A 21423-nucleotide genomic window follows, 5' to 3' on the forward strand; every position below is an offset into this window, starting at 1 on the left:
AGCATGTTTATAATCAAACAATTAAGTTTAATGAGAACTACTTTGCATGAATCAGCTTCATTCCTGCTCTCATCCAGTCATCCGTATTGTTAGCAAGGAACATAATGAAGATGAATAATTTCTTTTACATTCATTCTCTCTTCTATTTCTAAGCAACACTAACCATGATTTGATAATTGCTCCAAAAAAAAAAAAAAATCCCTGAATTTGATAAAACTCATAAAAGGTAATGTATCACTACAAAGGTAACCCAACTCTATGTATCTGCATACTCGCTATAGGGCGACTAACAAACCAAAAGGGAATTAATAGTAAATTAAATCCATACCTGGCTATCTAGTCTGACTAGTCTCTCGGGCAGCCGAAACATGGTACCCATGCTGCCCCCATTGGTCCTACTACATTCATTTCCAGCTTCTCGGGCAATCTCTCTCTCTCTCTCTCTCTCTCTTCTCTCTCACACGCACACGCACACGCACACGCAGAAAGAGAAAAAGGTTTGGTTATCTCTCTCTCTCTCTCTCTCTCTCTCTGCAGGATCAAAATCCGACGGTGGAGAATCAAAGTGATTCCAACGCTAGCTTAACGACCGAAAGCTTCAGAACGACTACTCACTCTCTTTAGTCTTTACTTCACAGTTCAGATCTCTAAGCAAACCAAACCAAACCAACCAAAGACGAAGCTCAGTACGACTCTCTCTGCTCGGTCTCCACCTTCAGCTTAAACTTCAGGTTCAGGTAATATAACCACTTCTCTTTTTTGCTTCACCATTTTCTAATTCTCACTTTCTCTTCTATATCATACGTACTTACCATTTCTCTACCTTTCTCTTTGGTTTTTTCACCGTTGCCTGAGCTACCTCATCTGATCTAATTACAGCAAAAAAAAAATCGCCTTTATCAGAAAATATCATACTGCTGGGGCTAGTCTTCCTGCTAATTAGAATTTCATTTCATTTATTTTTTTTTTTCCAGAAATTTTTCATAGAATATTTATGTACGTAGTATTACTACCTTAGTTTTGTGAGAGAGATCCTACAGTGGGAACAGATCTAATTGTCTTCTATGTTTTTGTCTACTTGACAGGGATTTTGTTCTTGTACGTTGAGTCCGTCCGTACAAATGGAGACCAAAAAGAGTGGTCATGGTGAGGTTAGGGTTGGAGAGGTCTGGTTGCTGACGTGCGCTTGGGATGTTCTTGCCACTCTGCTTACCTCAGCCTTGCTGTCTTTAGCTCAGGTCAGTTTGTTTCTTCTCTCTCTTATATTTTGTCCAATTCGGAAAATTAAGAAACAAAATGGTTTAGAGGTCAAGGCCTCAAAAATATACCTTCTTTTTCTTTTTTTTCTCCGAGGATGTTTTTCATTTATTTAATTTAATTAGTTTGTTAGCTTAATTATATTTTCTTGAAAATAATGACACAAAAATAATTTGCTAAAGGGTATATGCCAACTTGAGAAAGAAAAAGCTCATCAAAAAAGAAGACTTGACAAAGAAAAGGAAATGAATTTCGATGACATATTTGGCTCTTCCGATCCAAAAAGTGGGGAGACTTCTAGATTCGTTTAGGTATAAAAAAGTAGTGTTTCTTCAGATTTCCAAAATTACATGCAGAGCATAGAGTTTGAATTCCAAGGTTATTATTAATCAATCCTACCCAAACTGGCCTTCATGTGTATGTTCAATGTTTCCTTTGTGTGCTTTCTTGACTTACAGTTTTGGATTGCATCTTTATCCTTTGGTTACAGGATCCTTTCCAGCTCTCAACTTGTGGACCAAAAAACCGAGGAGCCAATGAGAATGAATATTCCTACTCGGAAGCAGTTGATGGTGATGAAGAAAAGAACAATGATGGTGGCTTTGGGGACCCCGAAGAGGAGCCATCTTCTGAAGATGAAGAAGGAGCTGGGAACAATTCTAATGGTAAAAGCAACAACAGTTCCAAAGCTGGGGCTGGAGGCGATGGGGGTGAAGAAGATGAAGAGGAGGAGGATATCAACAACCGTGATGATAATGATGATGGCGAAGTAGATGGAGATGAGGACAAGGATGATGATGAAGATGAAGACAACGAGGACGAGGATGAAGGTGAGGACAAGGATGAGGAAGAAATTGTAGAAGAAGATGAACCTGATGATGAAGAAGACGAAGAAGAAGAGGCCCTTCAGCCCCCAAAGAAGCGGAAAAAGTGAACTTTTCCTGGTTATCAAAACTATGCAAGAATGCTGTTTAACTTTGTACTCCTTTAAATAGGGAACCTTCCGTCCCAGAACTATTTAGGCTAATTCTGTTGTATTTCTAGACATTTTATGGTCTAATTAAATGAAAAGAAAAGAAAAAAATGGGCGCAGTTTTCTGTTAAAACTTAAAAAGATGCTTTAATTTTGAAAATCGCAGTTATGCATCAGAAGGTTATTTCTTGCAATAATATTTACCAAGAAAAATAAATTGAAAAATAGGTGGAAAAGGCACTTTGGGAGACGGTATGAATCAACACCTCTACACCCTTCAAAAAGGGACGAAAGCTAGCAATCAACACTCATCGCTTCATTTGTACTAACAAGATCATACCCAAAATTAAGGATACCCTCTATACATTAAGCTGGCAACATAAATACATCTGTTATCTTGATTAAATCCAAGGATATAGCATAATGAATCTTATGAACAAGGATATAGTAATAACAATAAAATGAAGGGGATAAAAAACCCTTAATCTATTTAATTTACATATATAACAACCACAGAGATCATTTCTATTCACATTGAACAAAGTTCATTCCCAGACTTGTTGGTCCATGCAGTCTTACCTTTTGTTCGAGTATCAACTTCGACATACCTGTCAAGAGAAAACAGAAGAGGTTTACAATTTCAGATGGTCGGGGAAGGGAACAAAGCCAAGAACAACAGAGGTAAAGAATGTGGGAGGATACTCAAAGAAGCTTAGCAATATACATACAAACATAGAAAAAATTGTATCAGCATTATGATGGTTCAGATTCAAGTAATATACAGAGATATCAGCGTAACACTGTAATAGATGTATCAGGTTCTACTGAACTCTAGCCCTTGGTACAAAACTCAAACTCATCAAACATGCCATTAGGGTCCAAGAAATAAGAGACAAATCACAAAATACTAGTCTAAACCAAGTTTAAATTTTTTGCTTCCATTGCATGTAAAACTCCTTGGCAGTATACAATTCCCATAAAAGATGTGCCTTTCAATTATCAATAGAAGGTAGTGGTTTCATTTTATTTCAGTAAAAAGGTAGGTTTTAGACAAGACTATCCAAACAGTAACTTACAATAAGAAAGACTGCATTAGCACCAAATCATGTCTTTGTTGCATCAATAAACATCGCTCGAGTCCAATGCTCAATATCTTCAGATTGGGATGGTGGAGGAAGAGTCGGATGTTCCACAAGATCCCACCCCTCAATCATGCATTCATTCTTCCCAGAATCAGACATCTCAGTCGAAGAAAGGAAGCTGGTGGCATAATTAGGAATATTATTTTCACAGAAGTTTTTCTGCGAAGGGAAAACAAGAGTATGAAGAAAAGGGTATGGTATATCATGCATGTAAAGTACAGCAGCATATCAATTCAACACTAACCAAATTGTTTATTATTGCTATGATTCTAAGAACCTAAGAGGTGTAAATTAGATACTACACAAAACTGAGATATGTAATGAGCATTATAGAATACTAAGAATAGCAATTCTGGGCCTTCCATGTATATAGTACGCAGTTAAACTTAGGTACCAGTGAAGGTTATGCATTAATAATGTTTATATGACCCTTTTTGGGCCACGTTGTCAATGCACCAGATCATTGACAACAGATGCCAACAGCCGACAATTAAGATATTACAATTATGGCTAGCAAGGGAGGAAAAAAAAAGGACAAATATCATTGTGGTTATGAATAGGAATATCTCTTAGAAGCCACAAGAAAGAAGCAGGTACCATATCAGTGTGTAATCGTGTTACGTTGTTGATTAACCTAAGGCAAATGTCCCTTAGCTAAAAAGACAAAATCTAGTAATCTACAAAATAAACAGAGTTGAAGCCCAGACATACCGTCATTGTCATTGCATGTGCACTATCCAGTAGAGTGGTCGAAGATATGGCAGAGTTCACATCCCATACAGATTTGTTCAATTGTTGAACTTGCTTACATGACCTGAAAATTAAAGGAGAGTCCGATTAATGTTTATCAGTAAGCCATGCATGCATGTAAAGTAGATTTCTTTAGAAATCATACGAGTATTAGGAAACATTTCCCAGTCCAGGAAAAATGATGCCAAGAGTTCAAAATCCATGGTACACTGATAAACTAAGAGGCAATTATAGTACATTTTAGCATAAGCAGCCACACATCAGTTTATTGTAAAAAAAATTGTTCCAACGAAAAACAATTTAATGTACACTTTTGATTTTCAACATTCAGATGTTTTGAGAGAAGACAAATTAAAAATTTTAAAATACGTAGAAATAAGTCAATAAGCTTTGCTCTTTTTAAGTTTAAGAAAACACTTTTTTATGCTACATTCACTTGACATAGAATGCTTTAAGTTACAAAAATCACAATGATCTAACTTGCAGGAAAATACTCCTGAATTACTGCATGCTTATCCAACAATGTTAAAAAGTGGTCTATGCATAATAGAACTGAAATGGAGAAACAGAACACAACTCACAAAGGCATTGTGGGACAGTGTACCTTGAACAAGCCATTTTTAAATAAAAAACTGAATGGACTTCCTTGGAAGAAGATAAGGTCGACAGCAACTTTGCAAATGCTTCAAAGGTAGATGCTTCTGAAGGGACATCTAAACATAGTGAGTTATAACAGTATGCTGTAATGCATGCCACACTTTTCTTGAGAAGTGAAATTCCTCTCTGCAAATCTTTGTGGGTTTCAACAGAATGTGCAGAAGCAGAAGAATAATTAAAGCTACTACTTCCAGAAGAATCCAGACGGGGTTTCCTCTCTGATTCTATTGAAGCAACACCAAAATTACTCGAGCTTCTATCAGACCACGAATTTTCCCCACTAGTAGAGCAATAATTTTGACGTGGAATAAATAGCGGATATTCATTGCTGCAATAAAACCAACTCTGTCAGTCAACAGAAATATAGTTCCTCCACTGTCAAAGAATATCTCTAGCGAAGTACCTCCGAGAAGAAGGGCGTGCATTCCAATAAGAATCTCTTTGCCATATACGAGAGCAAGAACCCTGAAATAAAGACCCATTCTTATAAGACAACTGGAGGTCAAAGTAATCCTCAAATACCAAATGAAGAGCTTAGTTAGTGATGAAGCTTGATATGTCTTTTCAGAAGAAAAACATACCATGAGAAAAAGAAAGTAAGAAGATTTCACTGGAAGATGTTCTCAATGAAGATATGCTTTCATGAACACAATTGAGGAAGACCAAAACAAGTCATAAGCCAAAGCAATTTAATGAGTCTAAATACTAATCATTTTCATTGTACATATTAATAGCTTTGATATCATATAGTCACGAGTATTTCCAAAATACACAATCTGCGAAAACTTTCTCAGATTGTAAACTACATATTTCAAGTGCTTCAATAGAAAACACTTTCATATCATATAGTCACAATAGTACTTCCAAACCCTTAAAAGAGTTGGTGCATGGTAGATCTAGACGTTGAGGTGTAGCGAAGAGCAAAAAAGACATGATTATATTCAAACCATAGTCTTGATAGAAACTTTAAGCCATTATATAGAGGATGAACATAGCTTACCGCAAAACCTGAGTTATGAAGGGCTGGAGCACCTAAGTTCTGAACAACAAGATTCAAGAGTTGAACCATATATCTGTTTTCCAACAAAAAAGGTCAGTTATTAGTGCAAAGCACAACATCTCCAAAGTTAAACATGATCCAACTATAGAGGATCTAACTATAAAGAAAGAAGATTACTTTAATTTTAAAATACTAATGTGCACCCAAAAAGAAGAGCAATATCTGCAGCTATTTAGGGTGATTCTCAGTGTTATGAAAACTATCTTGTTATCCAGTACCAACATATTATCATGCTTCAAAGCTTATCTACATATATATAATCTTAAAGAGAAATTACCCCAAAGAAGCAGCAAGGTCTTCTGAGGGAACTGAGTGTGGATCTAGCCCTCTTGGCAACGATGCATTGCAAATCTGGTCATATTGACCACCAGAGCCCTCTTTCCTCTTTGCGTCTACAGTCACCTAAAAGAAAGAATGAACATGAAACTGATTGGATTTAAACTATGCGAACACAAGACTTGTATAAAGGTAATATAAATGCCAATGATTATTCACAAGCCAGCCCCAAAATGTAGTGAAGCTATGGAAAGTTCATTGTCTCATTGTTACCAAGATTTGAAATTCACATTCAACAATTGAGTTCACAATCCTTAATAGAACTTATAAGTCATGCGCATAATCCAGTTTCACAGTTGCTTACCCGACGTTGGGGAAACAACTTGCATATTTGTTTTATAACCACCGACTGTTTATGAAGACGTTCAGATGTAATTGCCATCTGCAATTCAGATAATTTATTAGAAACCAAACTTCTTGTGCAGATAATAACACACAGTCTAGTAGAGGACAAAATAAACTATATAACAGAGATAAATCTCCCACCCCTCAAAATAGCAGAAAAACAAACTGATATAGGCCAAAGTAAATATACACTATTTCACATCTTCTGATACTGATAAGGATATACGACTTTTCCATATAACTTCCATTAATGAATAACGCACAAAAGTAAATCTACATTTAAATTAGTACCAATTTTCTTACATGCCCTAAGCTCTGAGTGCATATAAGATTAGGATAGAACTTCTCCAGTTGTTCAGCACGATTTTTTTCTAGCTGCAAATACAAAAAGTTAGAAGTCAGCATGTATCTCAAAGATTGACTAATGGAATGAAATACAAGATTACTGTGTTGTACCATAGAGAGGGCTGATTCAAGCACCCCATACTTGACTTTTAGATCATAGGATGTCTTCTCAATCTTAGCCTTCCCTGTAGCTCTCACTCAATCAGTATAACAAATCCATAAAAAAGAAAAGAAAAATGACTAATATCAAACTAGAAATATTTTTCATAACAGGCATCTAACCTTGCGCAAGTTGTTCTTTATTACGCCGGAGCTTTTCCCTCAACCTTACGAGCTTCTCATTTTGAAGCACTCTCCAATTTAGTTGATCATCTGCCTTACCCTGACAAATGTACAATACATCAGTATAAATAATTTAGCAGGGTGCCTTCCAAAACATAAATAGTAGTTTGACATCATATGTACAAAATTCTGATGATTGCATGTGCTACAAAGTGGATGATCCCAATGACTTTCTCTTAATTTATTTATTTATTTATTTTAAAAAAGGGAATATACTTGGTTATCAAAGATTCATTCAAGATAAAGCAATTAAACAAAGTTGAACGTGTATCCTTATTTTTCTACAATAGCATCATTATAATAACTAATGTAATAATTTCACGGTGCTAACCATAATCCTAATCCTACACAGAGCCTATCTACTATCTAGAGTCCAGAACCCAAGTTTGGATCCACTGTATACTTTCGTTTTAGTGATACTTCTGTGGCACAAAATCAGCACCTCATTGAAACACTATCAAATTCCAATCGTGTCAGATACCGCAGCAATTTCTAAACTTTTATATCACAGATCATTTGCACTTCTATGCTTACCACCACATAGAATTCTACCTCAATATACTATTCCCCTGCGGTGCAATGTACAAAAAGCGAAACAGCTTAAAAGAAAGAGCAATCAAAGTCCTTCCAAGGCAGCAGCAGAAGATAACAAACCTTTGCGACAAGCGCATCACTCAATCTCGAATACAAGGAATCGCGACGACTCTTTAGTGCCTTCAAAGAATTGTTGTAATCATTCAATCTGAAACACACACATCCATTACAAGCCTCCATTACATCAACTAAGCTTTATAGTTACTCTGAGTAATTCACAATGCAAAAATATCATACCTGTAATTGACACAGACAGCACAGATGGATGCGAGATTCGAATTCTCACAAATTGCACAATTACTGGATTTCTTGTTCGTCATCTGGTTTCCAAATTATTAAAAAACTTATAAAAAATTAATTAATTGCAAATATCAGAATCCAAATTCTAGTTTTACCTGAGCGATTGATGCAAGCAGAAGCAAAACCGAAACGGAGCGAGGATCGAAAACCACATCCACTAAGATATTGCAATTCGAATTCAGAATTCGTGTGAATTCAACCTAGAACTCTGAATTTGCGAACTTTCATATGGAGAAGTGATGAAGAATTAGGGGAAGAGAATTGAGGAAGATGTGGCTTACAGGCGGCGACGGTGGCGGAGTCGTCGTCGGTGGCGATCAATAATAATCCAGGGTTTTAAATTTTGCGCGCAAAAAATGAGAAAAGAAAAAAAAGGAGTGTGATTTTAAGGCGACGAAGAATTGGGATTTTTGGTCATTCTGATATAAAATTATGGGCCATTTGGCACGGAAATCTATGAAGGAGAAGGAGAAACAAATATAATAATAAGAGTAAAATTACAGTTTTGTTATTTAAAGTTTGCACCTTTGAGTATGTAAGTTTTTCACATTCCGCCCTATTTGTTCAAAATGTCACAATTTCGCCCCATCAGAGTAACATTTTACACATATAGGACTTTTACGAGAGTAATTTTTTCGTAAGATTAAAAGTTGTCGCCAGTAGATCTTAATGTTACCAGGAAAAGGATAAGTTCATGGTAGCAGTTATTTCAACACAAGAGTAAGTTCTAGCTAAGTTATTTTTTAGATAATGAAATTGAGACTTTTTGAATAGTATAGTGCATGCGGTTAAAAAAAAAAACATTAAAAGTTTCTGGAAACTGCAAATTAGCCTACAATAATATGATCAAGGTCGACATGCTCGTAAATTATTATCAACTTTGTTTACTTTAGGGCATTAAATTGCTCTTCTTACATCACATTGAAGTTGTAAACTGGGTTGTGCTAGGTTGTTTTGGGAGTTCTAGCTGTTAACCTTCAACCTGTGATTTCTTTTTCTTTTTTTTTTTTTGGAGGAAAGAGATAGACTTGCAATTTGATTTATAGTTAGAAGAACTTATGAGTCTGTAACCATACAAAGCTGTGGTATACAACGAAAAAGGGGCTGCTGTGCATCACACTACAAAAAATCCAACAAACTGCAGCAGTTATAACCTATAAGGCTGACAAATCATTTGATGTCTAATTCTTCTAGCTTCACAGTTCATGCCACCAAGAACGTAAACTGTAACTCCAGAGACTCGGGGCAAGGGTCCGGGAGACCAGTAGTGTTGATCTTTAACATGTAGACGCATACTGTTGATGGTGTATATGCCCTCGGTTACAAAAACTTGTTTTCGACTACCTTCTGCAGGTCCTCCAGTTTTTTGATGATCTTTGGATTCATCAGGTCCCTTGCTTCCCTTATTAGAGTACCTTCCCTGCTCAAATGATAAGCATCCACGACAGCCTTTATCCAGGTGTGAAGCTTCTCGGGGGTCCTGAGAAATATAATAAGAAAAGAAAAGGAGCATCATTCAATGTGCTGCGAAGATCTGCGGATTGTGGTTGAACTTAATACAACAAACAAATGTATAGATATCTAGAAGCTAATTAGTAAGAGTAACTGAGTTCTTGATGCATACGTGTAGAGGTTATCTACATCCTTCCCTTCCAGTTCCTCTCCCGGGGTAAATGCATCTTGTAAGGCAGACAGCCGCTCCTCCGGATCGTCAATTGTGAGCAGATACTTAACTATCCGAATTTCTTTTGGCATGAGCTTCTGAAGATTACCTCTTGCAGTTACATACAAATGATATAATACATCTTTTACCTAATCAAAAAGGGCATAAAAGTTAGCAGCAGCTGAGGTGATCATACTTTAACTAAGAAGCGTCTGTGAGTTCATAAAAACTACTTTTAGGACCACCAATCATCATAATGTTCAAATCAAAACTAAAACTGTTTGAGGTGACTTCTACTGTGTATGATATTAGGAGACAGAATTATACTCGTCTCTTTATGCATAAGAATGCATTGGTTTGCCATAATAGTGCTGCAACCACTTTATTAGAAATTTAGAACTATACAAAGAGCAGTGTTTATCAGGCAAGCCATCATTTACCTCATCTTTTGTCATGCTCGATTCCTTAGCAGCTGACCAAGCTTTTGTAATCATCATAACCAATGCTGAGTCGAGTTGATTTTTCTCAGCCAAGTGGTCTATCTTCCTACAAGCAGCATCAACAGAAGGAGAGTCAATAATATCTTGAAATTTCAACTCTGCAGCATTCAGTGCTTCAATGCTTTCGGTTGCAGAATCATATGCTTGTACAGCTGCCAAGCACGTATTTCCAATGCTTGCCAAAGCTACACTCATACAACAAAGAAACTCTTATCAATTTTCAAACAAGACAGAATGGTTAAGAAATACTAAAGCTTCACACATTTACTTAGCATAGAATGTATACCAACATCTATGATTTTATCAACTTCAAAATATTATCGATGGTAATGCAGCAGATTTCATGATATGGTTGGTATGGTATGTGGTGCCTTTGATATCTATAAGGCCCTTCTTGACGCTGGCCTAGATAATACTTTGATGTCAATGTTCATATTACTACAACACAACTAAGCTAAGTACATTTGATATTGTCACACCTTTATGGTCATATTAAACATTTAAACAGAAAATTCTGAAATCAGATGTTTGTGTGAAGCATAACATGTCAATGAATCTTCAATTAAGTTGGCATTGTACTTTTGCAAATTATACTTATTAAATCAACCAGCGCTGAGTCATCTGAATGCTATTTGCCAGTTTACCACATACACTGGATTAGATGAGAGCTGTATTGTGTTATTAAATGAAGGCAAATATTTTGACTTTTTTTACTAATGAATTAAATGATATGCCAATAACATAGGATCAAAATGATAATGACCAACCAATATTTCTAACCATGCTTCAGGAATAAGGCACTGAAAATGTTAATCAAAACATGTTTGGCAAAAGTGCATAATTCAGTGATAATGTATCATCATGTAGTGAATACAATCTCACCATTTTGCTCTTCTAGATTCTCATAATAGGACTCAGAAACTGTGTGAAGATGCACAAAAAATTCTTTTGTGAAATCTTTGCGACGTCTGGCAACTATGTCACTGATATCTGATGGAGCCCCTCTAACAACTTTAAGCAGTTCATTGTGTCTTTGCACGTCTTCATCAATCTGTGAAAGAGAAGCACCCAAACATTGTTAGTTTAAAAGCACAAGTCAGAACAAACTCAAACAAATATAACCAACAGTTCTCATTTTCCTCAAACTAGTCATGCAGGGTGAAACATAGATCACAAAACTCCTCATTACACTTCTCTATCCATATATTATAACCAACAGTTCAGTTCTTAACTCCCAAAAAGTTATCTTCACAAGAAGAAAGACCCACAATTTTCTTGAGTTAAATCTGACTAAGGAACCAGCAGTTAAGCTCATGGGAAAATAAAACTACAACCAGGCTCAAATCACTTGTACACCAAACACTATACAAAATTGAACTCTTTCCATTACATGCGAAAACACAATATAGCTGAATAGAAGACATTTAAGTAATCCGTACTATGGTGGTGTCACTCTAGGTTCGTCCATATAATTAAAAGGTTAGAACTTAGATCTACCTCCTTCAATTTCCGCCCAAGCCGAAGTATCTTATGCTTCATTCCAGGATCATCCTCAGCATCTGCTCGGACCTGACAATGCTTAAAGAAATGAGGCCTGATATCATCCCATTCCCTACTGAAAGCCAATAATCTTCTCCAGTCAGTTGGAGTGGGCTTGTCAACCATGAAAACCTCAATAAGCTTATCGCATATTCGGGTCATTTTGTGGTCATCCAAGGACCCAACACCACCTTCCTCTTCCCCCTTCTCACCATTTCCTCCATGTTCATCTCCAACCAAAGTAGGATCAGAAGAATCAGAAACAGACAACTCTTCCCCACTAGAACAATCACTTGGCACTGAAGTTTTATCACCAACAACAGCTGCAACAACCGATAGCCGCCGCAACCTGACCGGTTTAACTAGTAACTGAAAACCTACAATTTCATAACAGCTATCTGTTATACAATGACTTCAATATCAAAACAGCAACAAAGACCCTAAACCCATCTATTACAAAAGGTAATTCACATATCCTTTGATGCTTGTTGGACACAAATTGCACATTCCTTTCACTTCTTACTTTGAAAAATAACAGACACAGAAAACAGACTGCAGCAATTAACTAGAGCCCAGAAAACACAATTTCTAGCAAGCATAGAGCAAATTAACAATACCCGGTTAAAAAAAAATTCAAACTTTAACTCAAGCATGTATATAACTTTCACTTCTTACTTTGAAAATTGACATACACAGGGTTTTGATACTATGTTAACAGACTACAGCAGTTAACTAGAGCCCAGAAAACACAATTTCTAGCAAGCATAGAGCAAATTAACAATACCCAGTTAAATAAAAATTCAAACTTTAACTCAAGCATGTAACTTTCGAATGAAAACTGGTAAAAAGTAGATACCTTTGATGGGTTTAGAGGATAGGGAGGAGTTTTTAGACGAAGTTCTGATGAAAGATAGAGAAGACCCGCGGTCACTGGTAATTGTTTTAGGGGCTCTTAGCGGGAAAGAGCAAGAGGGTTGGAGTGTGGCTGTAGAAACCTCCATAGAATATGCGCCAAATTGAATTGGTCTCAGAGAGTGAGGAATAGAAATGGTAAACCTTTGCAACACGGAAAGAGTAGGGGTTTTTGTTTTGAACTGAAAAAAGGGGGTATGTGGAAAGAGGAATAACGTAGAATAAATTTTGTTCATCAATGTTGAGATGGCCGAGTTGGTCTAAGGCGCCAGATTAAGGTTCTGGTCCGAAAGGGCGTGGGTTCAAATCCCACTCTCAACAATTTGCTTTTTGTTTTTTCTGTTTTTCTCAATTTTAGGAACAGATAAAAATAATATTTTTTAGAGATAAAAATAATAAGAATGCCTTGGCCTAAAGTTTGAGGTGGTTGATGTAGTTGAAGAGATATTTTTCGGAAGTAACACTCTAGAGATAACCGCTTAGGTTCGTATTAAGCATGCCTAGGCCTAAAGTTTGAGGGGGTTGATGTAGTTGAAGTGGTAGCTAGACTCACCTTTTGGAGATGCGGAGGGAAGTCAAAGTTTGGTGTTAAAAGTTTCACCAAATTTTACAACGTTTAAAATACCCTTTAGAATAAAATTAAAAACTCATAATGAAATTATCTGCTAGAATTATTCTGGTAAAAATAGAAAGAGAAATTGTATATACATACTCCAATATTCTTAATACACATCACTCTCCTCTCAACTTTTTTGAACTTTTCATAATCCCAAAATGTACTTCTATGATATGAATTAAATTTTTTACTTTTCTATGAATTTGATGAACATTGATACATATATAAGGATGATGGGACGACGATGTTGAAGTAGAAGAGAGATGCTAAACCTTATAAGTCATCATAATCCAATAAAACACACATTCTTATTCTCCACCACCATCCTTGTTAATTTCTTTCATGAAAAAAAATCTTGTTGATACTTGAATAATTGCAAACAGTCTCATTCTTCCAAGAATCCGTAAGAATCACAAATCAAGAGACCATAATAATTAATAAGCCTTAAAACTCTCCATGTATCAAGAATTGTGAAATGAAGAACCTTGAACGTCAGCGGTATGAAACTCAACATCTATGAACTATTTGAATTTTTTAGAGAGGTCAATATAGGCCACAAGAGAAAGAGTTTGGAGGCATGGTTTGAGCGAAAACTAATAGCCTCTTTTTTTTTAGTTAATAGAGGAGCATTAGAGGAACTTTAAAAGAAAAATTGAAAAAAAAAAATTAGGGAGTATATGTTGAGTAGATAGGAATGTGTACATAAAATTTCTCAAATAAAATATACCAAAAAAAAAAACATAAAATTGAGAAGTTTTCATGTTTTCCTCCTCTCATAAAACCATAGGGGTAAACATGATATACATCTTTTCAATAATGTAATTACGTTGTGATGTTTATGGTTAATGTTCAATCTCATATCTCTTGCTTATATTTTGAAGAGCTTGGTTTGTTTTATCATTTCAATTTTATCGGATGTCTCTTGGAGGGACAAAGTTTAGTTTTTTTTTTTTTTTTTGATCAAAAGAGCTCAACCCATTATATAGATTCAACAAGTAGTACAAAAACGAAACATCCCTATGGAGTCAACAGAAAGAATCGTTCCTCAGAGTACCATAAAACTCCTATTCTAAACAAGAATAAGAACCCAAAATACTCCCAATACACCCACCTTTTAGAAAGTCTACGCACCATTATTTCAAACAAAAACCTAGAAACTTCGAAGCAATAAAGTAAAAATGACCCTCAGAGCAACTGGTCTTTGCGACCAAGATTTTTTCATTTGGAGTAGAGGATGACGTGTCGCCATCCACTCCCTCTTCATTCATCAGAACTTCCCAAATAGAAAACCTCCAATCCACCTTAGCCCAGAAGGAAGCCCATGTAGCAAATCCTCCAATCCAAGGCCCACAATGAATAGGCAGCCCAATGCAAGGCCCAACCAACCCAACGAGAGCAAACCCTAGGGGAGAAGAATTCCACCTCAGTGTTGCCATCAGTGTTGGGCAACCTGTGTGCATTCCGGCACCGGCACCACCATAGTTAGCTGCCTGCACTAATCCGTCTCCGCCACTGCCGTCAGAAACCAAGCTCGGTATCAAAGCCAGCCTTGTGCTAAGCAGCTTCCAATTCTTTGTCACCCACAACAAGACAGATCCGGCGCCGAAAGTCCCTACTCCGCCGGACCATAGAGGAGAGGAGACTTGCTGCAACGCAGCCAAGATGACCACCATCTGAGGCTTCGGTCTGCCAAGAAGACGAAGCCGATCCACACATGAATTCAAGGAGCACCGGCGAAACCAATCGCCGTTGCCGCCGAGGAGGGAAGTAGAAAGAGAAGCGCTGCCCCCCTTCCAATTCCAAGAGCCTGAGTCACTACGTGGCCGGGAAACCTCTTTGTTGAGAGTCAGAAAGTTTGCAGCACCGCCATCAAGCAAGATCGATGACGGCCTTAGGGTTACTCTTGAGAGAGAGAGAGCGTCATAGAGTTTTCCTTGCGAAATTGGTATAATATTTAACCAAGGGGACAAAGTTTAGTTTGTTTTAAGTCTTAACATATTTTAATATATTATAATTTCAACCAGTACAGTTAAATGCAATTGCTTCATTCTATAAAAAAAATTTAATTGGGGTGGGAGTTCTTGATGAATGTGAAAGTTTCCTCATATTTTTAATTTTATGTCTCACTATGCCTATAAAGGGTCTTAAATCCCTGTTCAATCATAGGATTTTCATTTTATCTTTACCTCAGTAGAGAACACATAGAGGATTGCATATAAGAGAAGAATTAAGATTTTACCGTTTACTGTAGTAAAATTTCAGTCTCTTTCAGTCACAGTCGAGTCATTTTGACTGATTGCAATATGCCTTGTAATTCATGCATACGATCCAAGTATAGATGATAACCAAAAAATAATAATGAAAGTAACATCACTAGGGAAGTTGGAACAAAGCTAGGAGCACCTCTCACACGAAGCGTAAGAAACTACAAACTTAACTTACAAGAACATTCGAAGAGAAAATAAAATGACACAGTGCAATTCAGGCATTAAATGCTCCGCTAATCTGATTCAAGGTGCAGTTCATTTCTACATTCATATTGTCAGAATATATACACTAATTCATTCCATGCGTCTAATTTTAAATTTATCATGAATTATATATGGTAGTTTTTTTATTACATCAACAACCGAGAATTCGGAGAACTATTCTTAAATGTGTTAGCGTGGATATTTTCTCAGCATAAAAATACAACCTTTTGTTTCAGACGCGATATTTTGGGAAGGTGCAACTTTCTACTTGACCCATTTGGAAATGAGCTGACATCTACACCGGAGCTCACCTTTCTCAAACTCAGATTTTGCTCCTTCTTTGTTTCGCGCCATTTTCAAACCTGCATAAACAGTAGGCAATGCTTTCGCCAACTTTTCTGCCACCACATATTGGCTTCAATCTCTATCAAACGCCTTCTCTCTTCTCTATTCAACCACCAAAACCAATAAAGCATTCAAATTCAAGAACCATAAACAACAGAACCCCCTCTAATTTTCGTTCTTCTTTTTCTGAAATCCCATCTGCTGCATACGCTGTTCAAGATTTAAGGTCCCCAGAAAACCCAGATGCCGAATTCTCCGATACACGGTCACTCAGCCAGAGCTTAAGACCCTATCTGCTTGCGCTTTGGCTTCGGTCGTGTCGTAGTCTAAACGAAGTAAGAAGAATTCATGCGCTTATTTTGAGGTGTAGAGGCAATCCTGTTACGTATGTTTTTAATAATTTGATGTGTGCGTATTTGGTTTTTGGGAAGTTAGTCCATGCACGCAAGGTGTTCGACGAAATGGCTGTGAGAAATGTGGTTTCTTGGACCGCTATTATTAATGGGTACTTGAAATTTGGGTTGGATGATGAAGGTTTGGGGTTGTTTAGTGAGGCTATTGATGAGGGGATTCAACCGAACGGGAATATGTTTGTGTGTGTGTTGAATTTGTGTTGTAAGAGGTTGGATTATGAGCTCGGGAGGCAAATCCATGCGGGGATTGTAAAAGGTGGTTGGAGTAACATGATTGTTGACAGCGCTATTGTTAAGTTGTATGCGCAATGTGGAGAGTTGTCATGTGCTTTTCGCGCGTTTGATCAGATGCCGGAGTTGGATGTAGTTTGTTGGACAACTATGATAACTGCTTGTTCTCAACAGGGGCATGGGCGGGAGGCTTTCTCGCTGTTCTCGCAGATGTTAAGTGATGGGTTTTCTCCGAATGAGTTTACGGTGTGCGGTGTTCTCAAGGCTTGTGGTGAAGAGAAGGAGTTAAGGTTTGGGAGACAGTTACATGGTGCCATAGTGAAGAAGATTTACAAGAGTGATATTTTTGTAGCCACTTCTCTTGTGGATATGTATGCAAAGTGTGGGGAGATTGAAGACTCGAGAAATGTATTTGATGGAATGAGGAACAGAAACACAGTTACATGGACATCTATTATAGCAGGGTATGCAAGGAAGGGTCTCAGTGAGGAAGCCATATGCCTCTTTCGACTAATGAAGAGGCGAAACATACATGTCAACAACTTGACCATTGTAAGCATCCTCAGAGCTTGTGGATTGATTAGGTATTCACCGATGGGTAGGGAAGTTCACGCACAGATAATCAAACACTCGGTCGAAACAAACTTATATCTAGGAAGTACTCTAGTGTGGTTCTACTGCAAGTGTGGGGATTACTCTACTGCCACAAAAGTCCTCCAACAAATGCCTCTCAGAGATGTTGTCTCGTGGACTGCCATCATTTCTGGTTGTGCACATCTTGGACATGAGTCTGAAGCTATTGAGTTGTTGAAAGAAATGATGGAGGACGGGGTAGAACCCAATGCATTTACTTATTCATCTGCATTGAAAGCATGTGCTAACTTGGAAACCATTCTGCACGGGCAATTGATTCACTCCTCTGCAAATAAAAGTCCAGCCATGTCCAATGTGTTTGTGGGGAGCGCTTTGATTTACATGTATGCAAAATGTGGCTATGTAACGGAGGCATTTCAAGTTTTTGACAGCATGCCTGAACGGAATCTGGTATCATGGAAGGCTATGATAGTGGGTTATGCAAGGAACGGTCACTGTCAAGAGGCTTTGAAGCTCATGTATCGAATGCAAGCAGAGGGTTTTCAGCTGGATGATTACATCCTTGCTACTGTTCTCACTGCATGTGGAGATCTTGAGTGGGATAAGGATCCTTCATTCGTGTGTAGCCTGCGGTCCAGGTGATCTTTTTGCCTAATTAGAAATTCAGATTAAGCTGCCTGGATTACATATTTATCCCCCATAAGCAACATACCTATCAACTGAACGAGGATGAAATGTTCCAATGAAGTAATGGGAGAAACCCAATTGTCAAAATTGGATTGCCATGACCTCATCTCTGATAGCACTTGCTCCTTCATTATATTTAGGAAGAGATGGAGCCTTCAGCTCTACTGAGTTACTAAATTGGGAAATACAGAACACTAGATGAGAACAATTAGCATGTAGACTATAGGCTGTACTACTAGTGTATACTGTTAGTGTAGCTACTGTAAATATACTTTCAGTTTAAGAAACAGTGTACTTTATAAGATGCAGGAAGATCTTATGAATACGGTGTGCAATGATGTACCATAGAACTTTCCACTGTGTGCATATTCAGGCGTTATAACTTCATCATTGAGGGAAATGTCTATTTTTAAAGAACTTTAACTGGGTAGAGCTAAGCCTTCTTGATAAAATTCAAACCAGTAGCCAATCAACTAGAGTTTTCGAGTCTCCACTGCGTGTGATTTAATCCCAAAGAAAGCCGCTTAATTATCCCTACCCAAAACTTAATTAGTAGCTATCAAAGTCCTTTTGATTTTTAATCCAAAACTCTCATTTTCTAATAAAATAAATTATGTTATTCAAATAAATAAATAAATTTCGTTTTGCTACATACTTCTCTACTAGTTAGCTAGGTATCCCATTGTCAATTTGCTCGAAGCTATGAGGCAGTAACAATGTGTCCCATTTGTTTCAGGAAATAAAACTTGTAACATATTATGGATTGAATAAGGGTTATATTATCTTTTTTTAGTTGAAAAAGTCATCCCTTTATAAAATTGCAAGCAGTACAATAACGACACATTTCTAACAGTACTCAGAAAGTGTCGTTACACAAAGTCCACTAACACAATATATCCCTAAACAAAGAACAAGCTACTCAGCACACACCCGGCACATCGTACCTTTTAGAATCAAGCCCTAAAACCAAAGAAGCTACATAGCAGACCAAATATTAAACCAAAGTTAGAAGATAGCAGAGGTCTATTCGGATTTGGACTCCGTCGTCTATGTTTGTGAAACTTTATCCATATTTGATGCGGTAAAGAGTACCTACTCTTCGAGCAGTAGCTTGGCTATAAATATAGAGCCGGGCAAGGCCTCCTATATCATCATACCTCTTAAACCCTAGATAGGCCGACACATGTTTCTTACTAGCTAACCGGCAACAATGGCAGTTCAGAAGGAAAAGACCAATACAAGATTCAAACTGATCCACTTGGAGATTGCCCTCCTCATAATTGAGAACCTTGCAGTGTGGCGTCTGCTAATAAACCATCACTTTATATTCCCTGGCACCTCCACGATGGGGGCTCTTCCCACACCCTCACGACGTTTTGTACTCTATTAAGGTATAAGAATCTATGGCTAATTCCGGATGACATCGAGTACCAAGTGGATGTAAGTATATGCTAGTTATTTTACTACTTCACTTTCAATTATATACCATTTGTTAATTTTGTCTTGAAACTAATTATATATGGTTTATATTAATTGCAGTGGGTGGAAGATAGTCCGTTTTATAATATTTCTAAAATCTTTTTTTGATTTGGCAATCACACGATGTCCTCAAAGGTTTCTTAGGCCCAGAGACTAATCCGTGCTTAGGGGATCTTGTTAGAACGCTTCCTCCCCCCTGGCCACCAAGAATATATTGGGATTTAACTCCAATAAGCGTCGGCGGGATTCAAACCCGGGTGTGGGGGTTCCACACCTGGAGGCTCTTACCAACTCGACCACCTGTGATGGTTAATATTTCTAAAATCTTAAGAACTCATAATTTCGTTCTCCATCTCCTGCAACATTAAACCCTAATTTATGGTTTAAAATCTATGGAAAAGAGTAACAACTTAATAATTGAGAACCAAATTAACCATGATATTCCACAATTTTGCAAAGTACTGTTATGGAACTTTGAGAACTCTTTTGGAAATTTTCTCTAAAGAATCACCATCAATAATCTTGGGGTAATAAAATATTTTTTAGGATTTAGGGATTAGAAGTTGAAAAACGGAATGATACAATTAAGGTGGTTAATATTAAGAAAATTAGGAGCTGAGGGCATTTTGGAAAAATAAGGGAGGTATAGTTAGCATATTAGATATTGGTAAAAGTAACTAGTAAGTGTGAGGTCTAATATAGTGAGGTTCAAATGACAATTTTGAATGTACGAGTAGAAAGTAGAAACACCATATTTTGCTTCTTGTAACATATAATGATATATCTTATCATATTCTTTTATCATCATCTTTACAGAAGTCTTATTTGAAATCAACAAGCGTATTTTACTTGTTGAGATCACACTTACAGAAGTCTTATTTTGCTTCTTGTAACATATAATGATATATCTTCCTTCGGTACTACTCCAGAAGATCTGCTAGAAGCACAAAAAGTGCATTGGTCCTTAAAAAAACTTAGGGAATTATTGGAAGTAAACTAAGCTACTAACATAATGCAAGCCTAAAGCAACCATGCCCAATTTAATCAGGCTCAAAAGGGAACAACCCAAGGACAACATCACCCAAGCCATAGCAAACCAGCCCAAACTAGCCCAAGTCGTCATCTTCTGCACGTGCCGCCGCCCCTCACCATCTCGTCTGGCGCCGCCGTCACTGCTACTACCCGAAGCCTCATCACAACAATTCTGACCACCGTGAACCCCAAACGCCTGAAAACCAAGCAAACCTGAGACGCCACGCCTTGAGATTACGCAGAAACCAGATCGATGCAGTTCACCTAGATCCACCATCGCCGTTACCGACCTCAGATTCACAGCAGCCAACCACGCAAAACAGAGATGCCGCACCGCACCGCCACGAACACAGAGACGCCGCACCCACCGCCGAGGTAAAATCTGTCAAAACTTCGAGCACGCCATCCAACAAAACTGCCACCCTAGAGCCCGCCCTTAGATCACCCGTCTGGCAGCAGCACAAAGAAGCCGGCAGAGCCCGGAGGCCCACTAGACATCGTGCGCCGCCGGACGAGCGCAAATTTGCAGAAGGAGTCGGTCACAGAACGAAAAGCTCTCCGCCACTCTCTCTCTAGGGTTTTGTTTCGTTTTCAGCATATAATTTTTATCTGGCAGTAAGTGTTCCGTAATTATGAAATTAAAATATAAAGAGTAATAAATTATAGCTCCTTATTATTTTAAGCATTGTTGGTGAAAGATTTATGTTGCTCTCTAAAAGTATCAATTTTATGAATCTATTCTTCATAATTACTTGAATTTAACTCAACTATTACAACAATTATATATCTTCTCAATTAAAATCACACGTGTCAATTCACAAATGGGTATAAGTGAGGTGG

The 21423-nt window shown here is 37.5% G+C and overlaps 4 protein-coding genes and 1 non-coding gene across 8 annotated transcripts; 3 read left to right on the forward strand and 2 right to left on the reverse strand.

Moving 5' to 3' along the window:
• Positions 1 to 488: 488 nt before the first annotated feature.
• LOC133742766 (uncharacterized) lies at positions 489 to 2371 on the forward strand. The gene is made up of 3 exons (XM_062170442.1): positions 489 to 737; positions 1086 to 1238; positions 1748 to 2371. Exons 2-3 carry the CDS (start codon positions 1122 to 1124, stop codon positions 2189 to 2191), a joined length of 561 nt encoding a protein of 186 aa, XP_062026426.1. The 5' UTR covers positions 489 to 737; positions 1086 to 1121; the 3' UTR covers positions 2192 to 2371.
• Positions 2372 to 2567: 196 nt separating this feature from the next.
• Positions 2568 to 8542, reverse strand: LOC133742763 (uncharacterized). 4 transcript variants are annotated; one of them, XM_062170438.1, is made up of 14 exons: positions 8383 to 8542; positions 8039 to 8121; positions 7862 to 7949; positions 7148 to 7247; positions 6977 to 7050; positions 6812 to 6895; positions 6480 to 6557; positions 6117 to 6241; positions 5780 to 5852; positions 5183 to 5244; positions 4727 to 5107; positions 4084 to 4186; positions 3307 to 3531; positions 2568 to 2838 (listed from the first exon to the last, which is right to left on the reverse strand). In XM_062170438.1, exons 2-13 carry the CDS (start codon positions 8119 to 8121, stop codon positions 3334 to 3336), a joined length of 1449 nt encoding a protein of 482 aa, XP_062026422.1. In that variant the 5' UTR covers positions 8383 to 8542; the 3' UTR covers positions 2568 to 2838; positions 3307 to 3333. The 4 variants fall into 4 exon arrangements, with proteins under 4 accessions (XP_062026422.1, XP_062026423.1, XP_062026421.1 ...); XM_062170439.1 differs by having other exon boundaries at positions 6824 to 6895; positions 8197 to 8542; XM_062170437.1 differs by having other exon boundaries at positions 8197 to 8542.
• Positions 8543 to 9126: 584 nt separating this feature from the next.
• Positions 9127 to 12901, reverse strand: LOC133743755 (uncharacterized protein At4g37920). Its single transcript, XM_062171786.1, has 6 exons — positions 12660 to 12901; positions 11762 to 12180; positions 11147 to 11315; positions 10205 to 10449; positions 9726 to 9913; positions 9127 to 9581 (listed from the first exon to the last, which is right to left on the reverse strand). The coding sequence occupies exons 1-6, from the start codon at positions 12802 to 12804 to the stop codon at positions 9422 to 9424; spliced, it is 1326 nt and encodes a 441-aa protein (XP_062027770.1). The 5' UTR covers positions 12805 to 12901; the 3' UTR covers positions 9127 to 9421.
• A 54-nt stretch (positions 12902 to 12955) lies between these two features.
• TRNAL-AAG (transfer RNA leucine (anticodon AAG)) lies at positions 12956 to 13036 on the forward strand. Its single transcript has one exon. It is a non-coding gene; the product is annotated as a tRNA-Leu (tRNA).
• A 2884-nt stretch (positions 13037 to 15920) lies between these two features.
• LOC133743481 (pentatricopeptide repeat-containing protein At4g18520, chloroplastic) lies at positions 15921 to 18417 on the forward strand. The gene has a single exon (XM_062171434.1). It carries the CDS (start codon positions 16183 to 16185, stop codon positions 18025 to 18027), a length of 1845 nt encoding a protein of 614 aa, XP_062027418.1. The 5' UTR covers positions 15921 to 16182; the 3' UTR covers positions 18028 to 18417.
• Positions 18418 to 21423: the final 3006 nt, after the last annotated feature.

The sequence above is a fragment of the Rosa rugosa genome, chromosome 4 (assembly GCF_958449725.1).
Source record: "Rosa rugosa chromosome 4, drRosRugo1.1, whole genome shotgun sequence".
Taxonomy (NCBI): Eukaryota; Viridiplantae; Streptophyta; class Magnoliopsida; order Rosales; family Rosaceae; genus Rosa; species Rosa rugosa.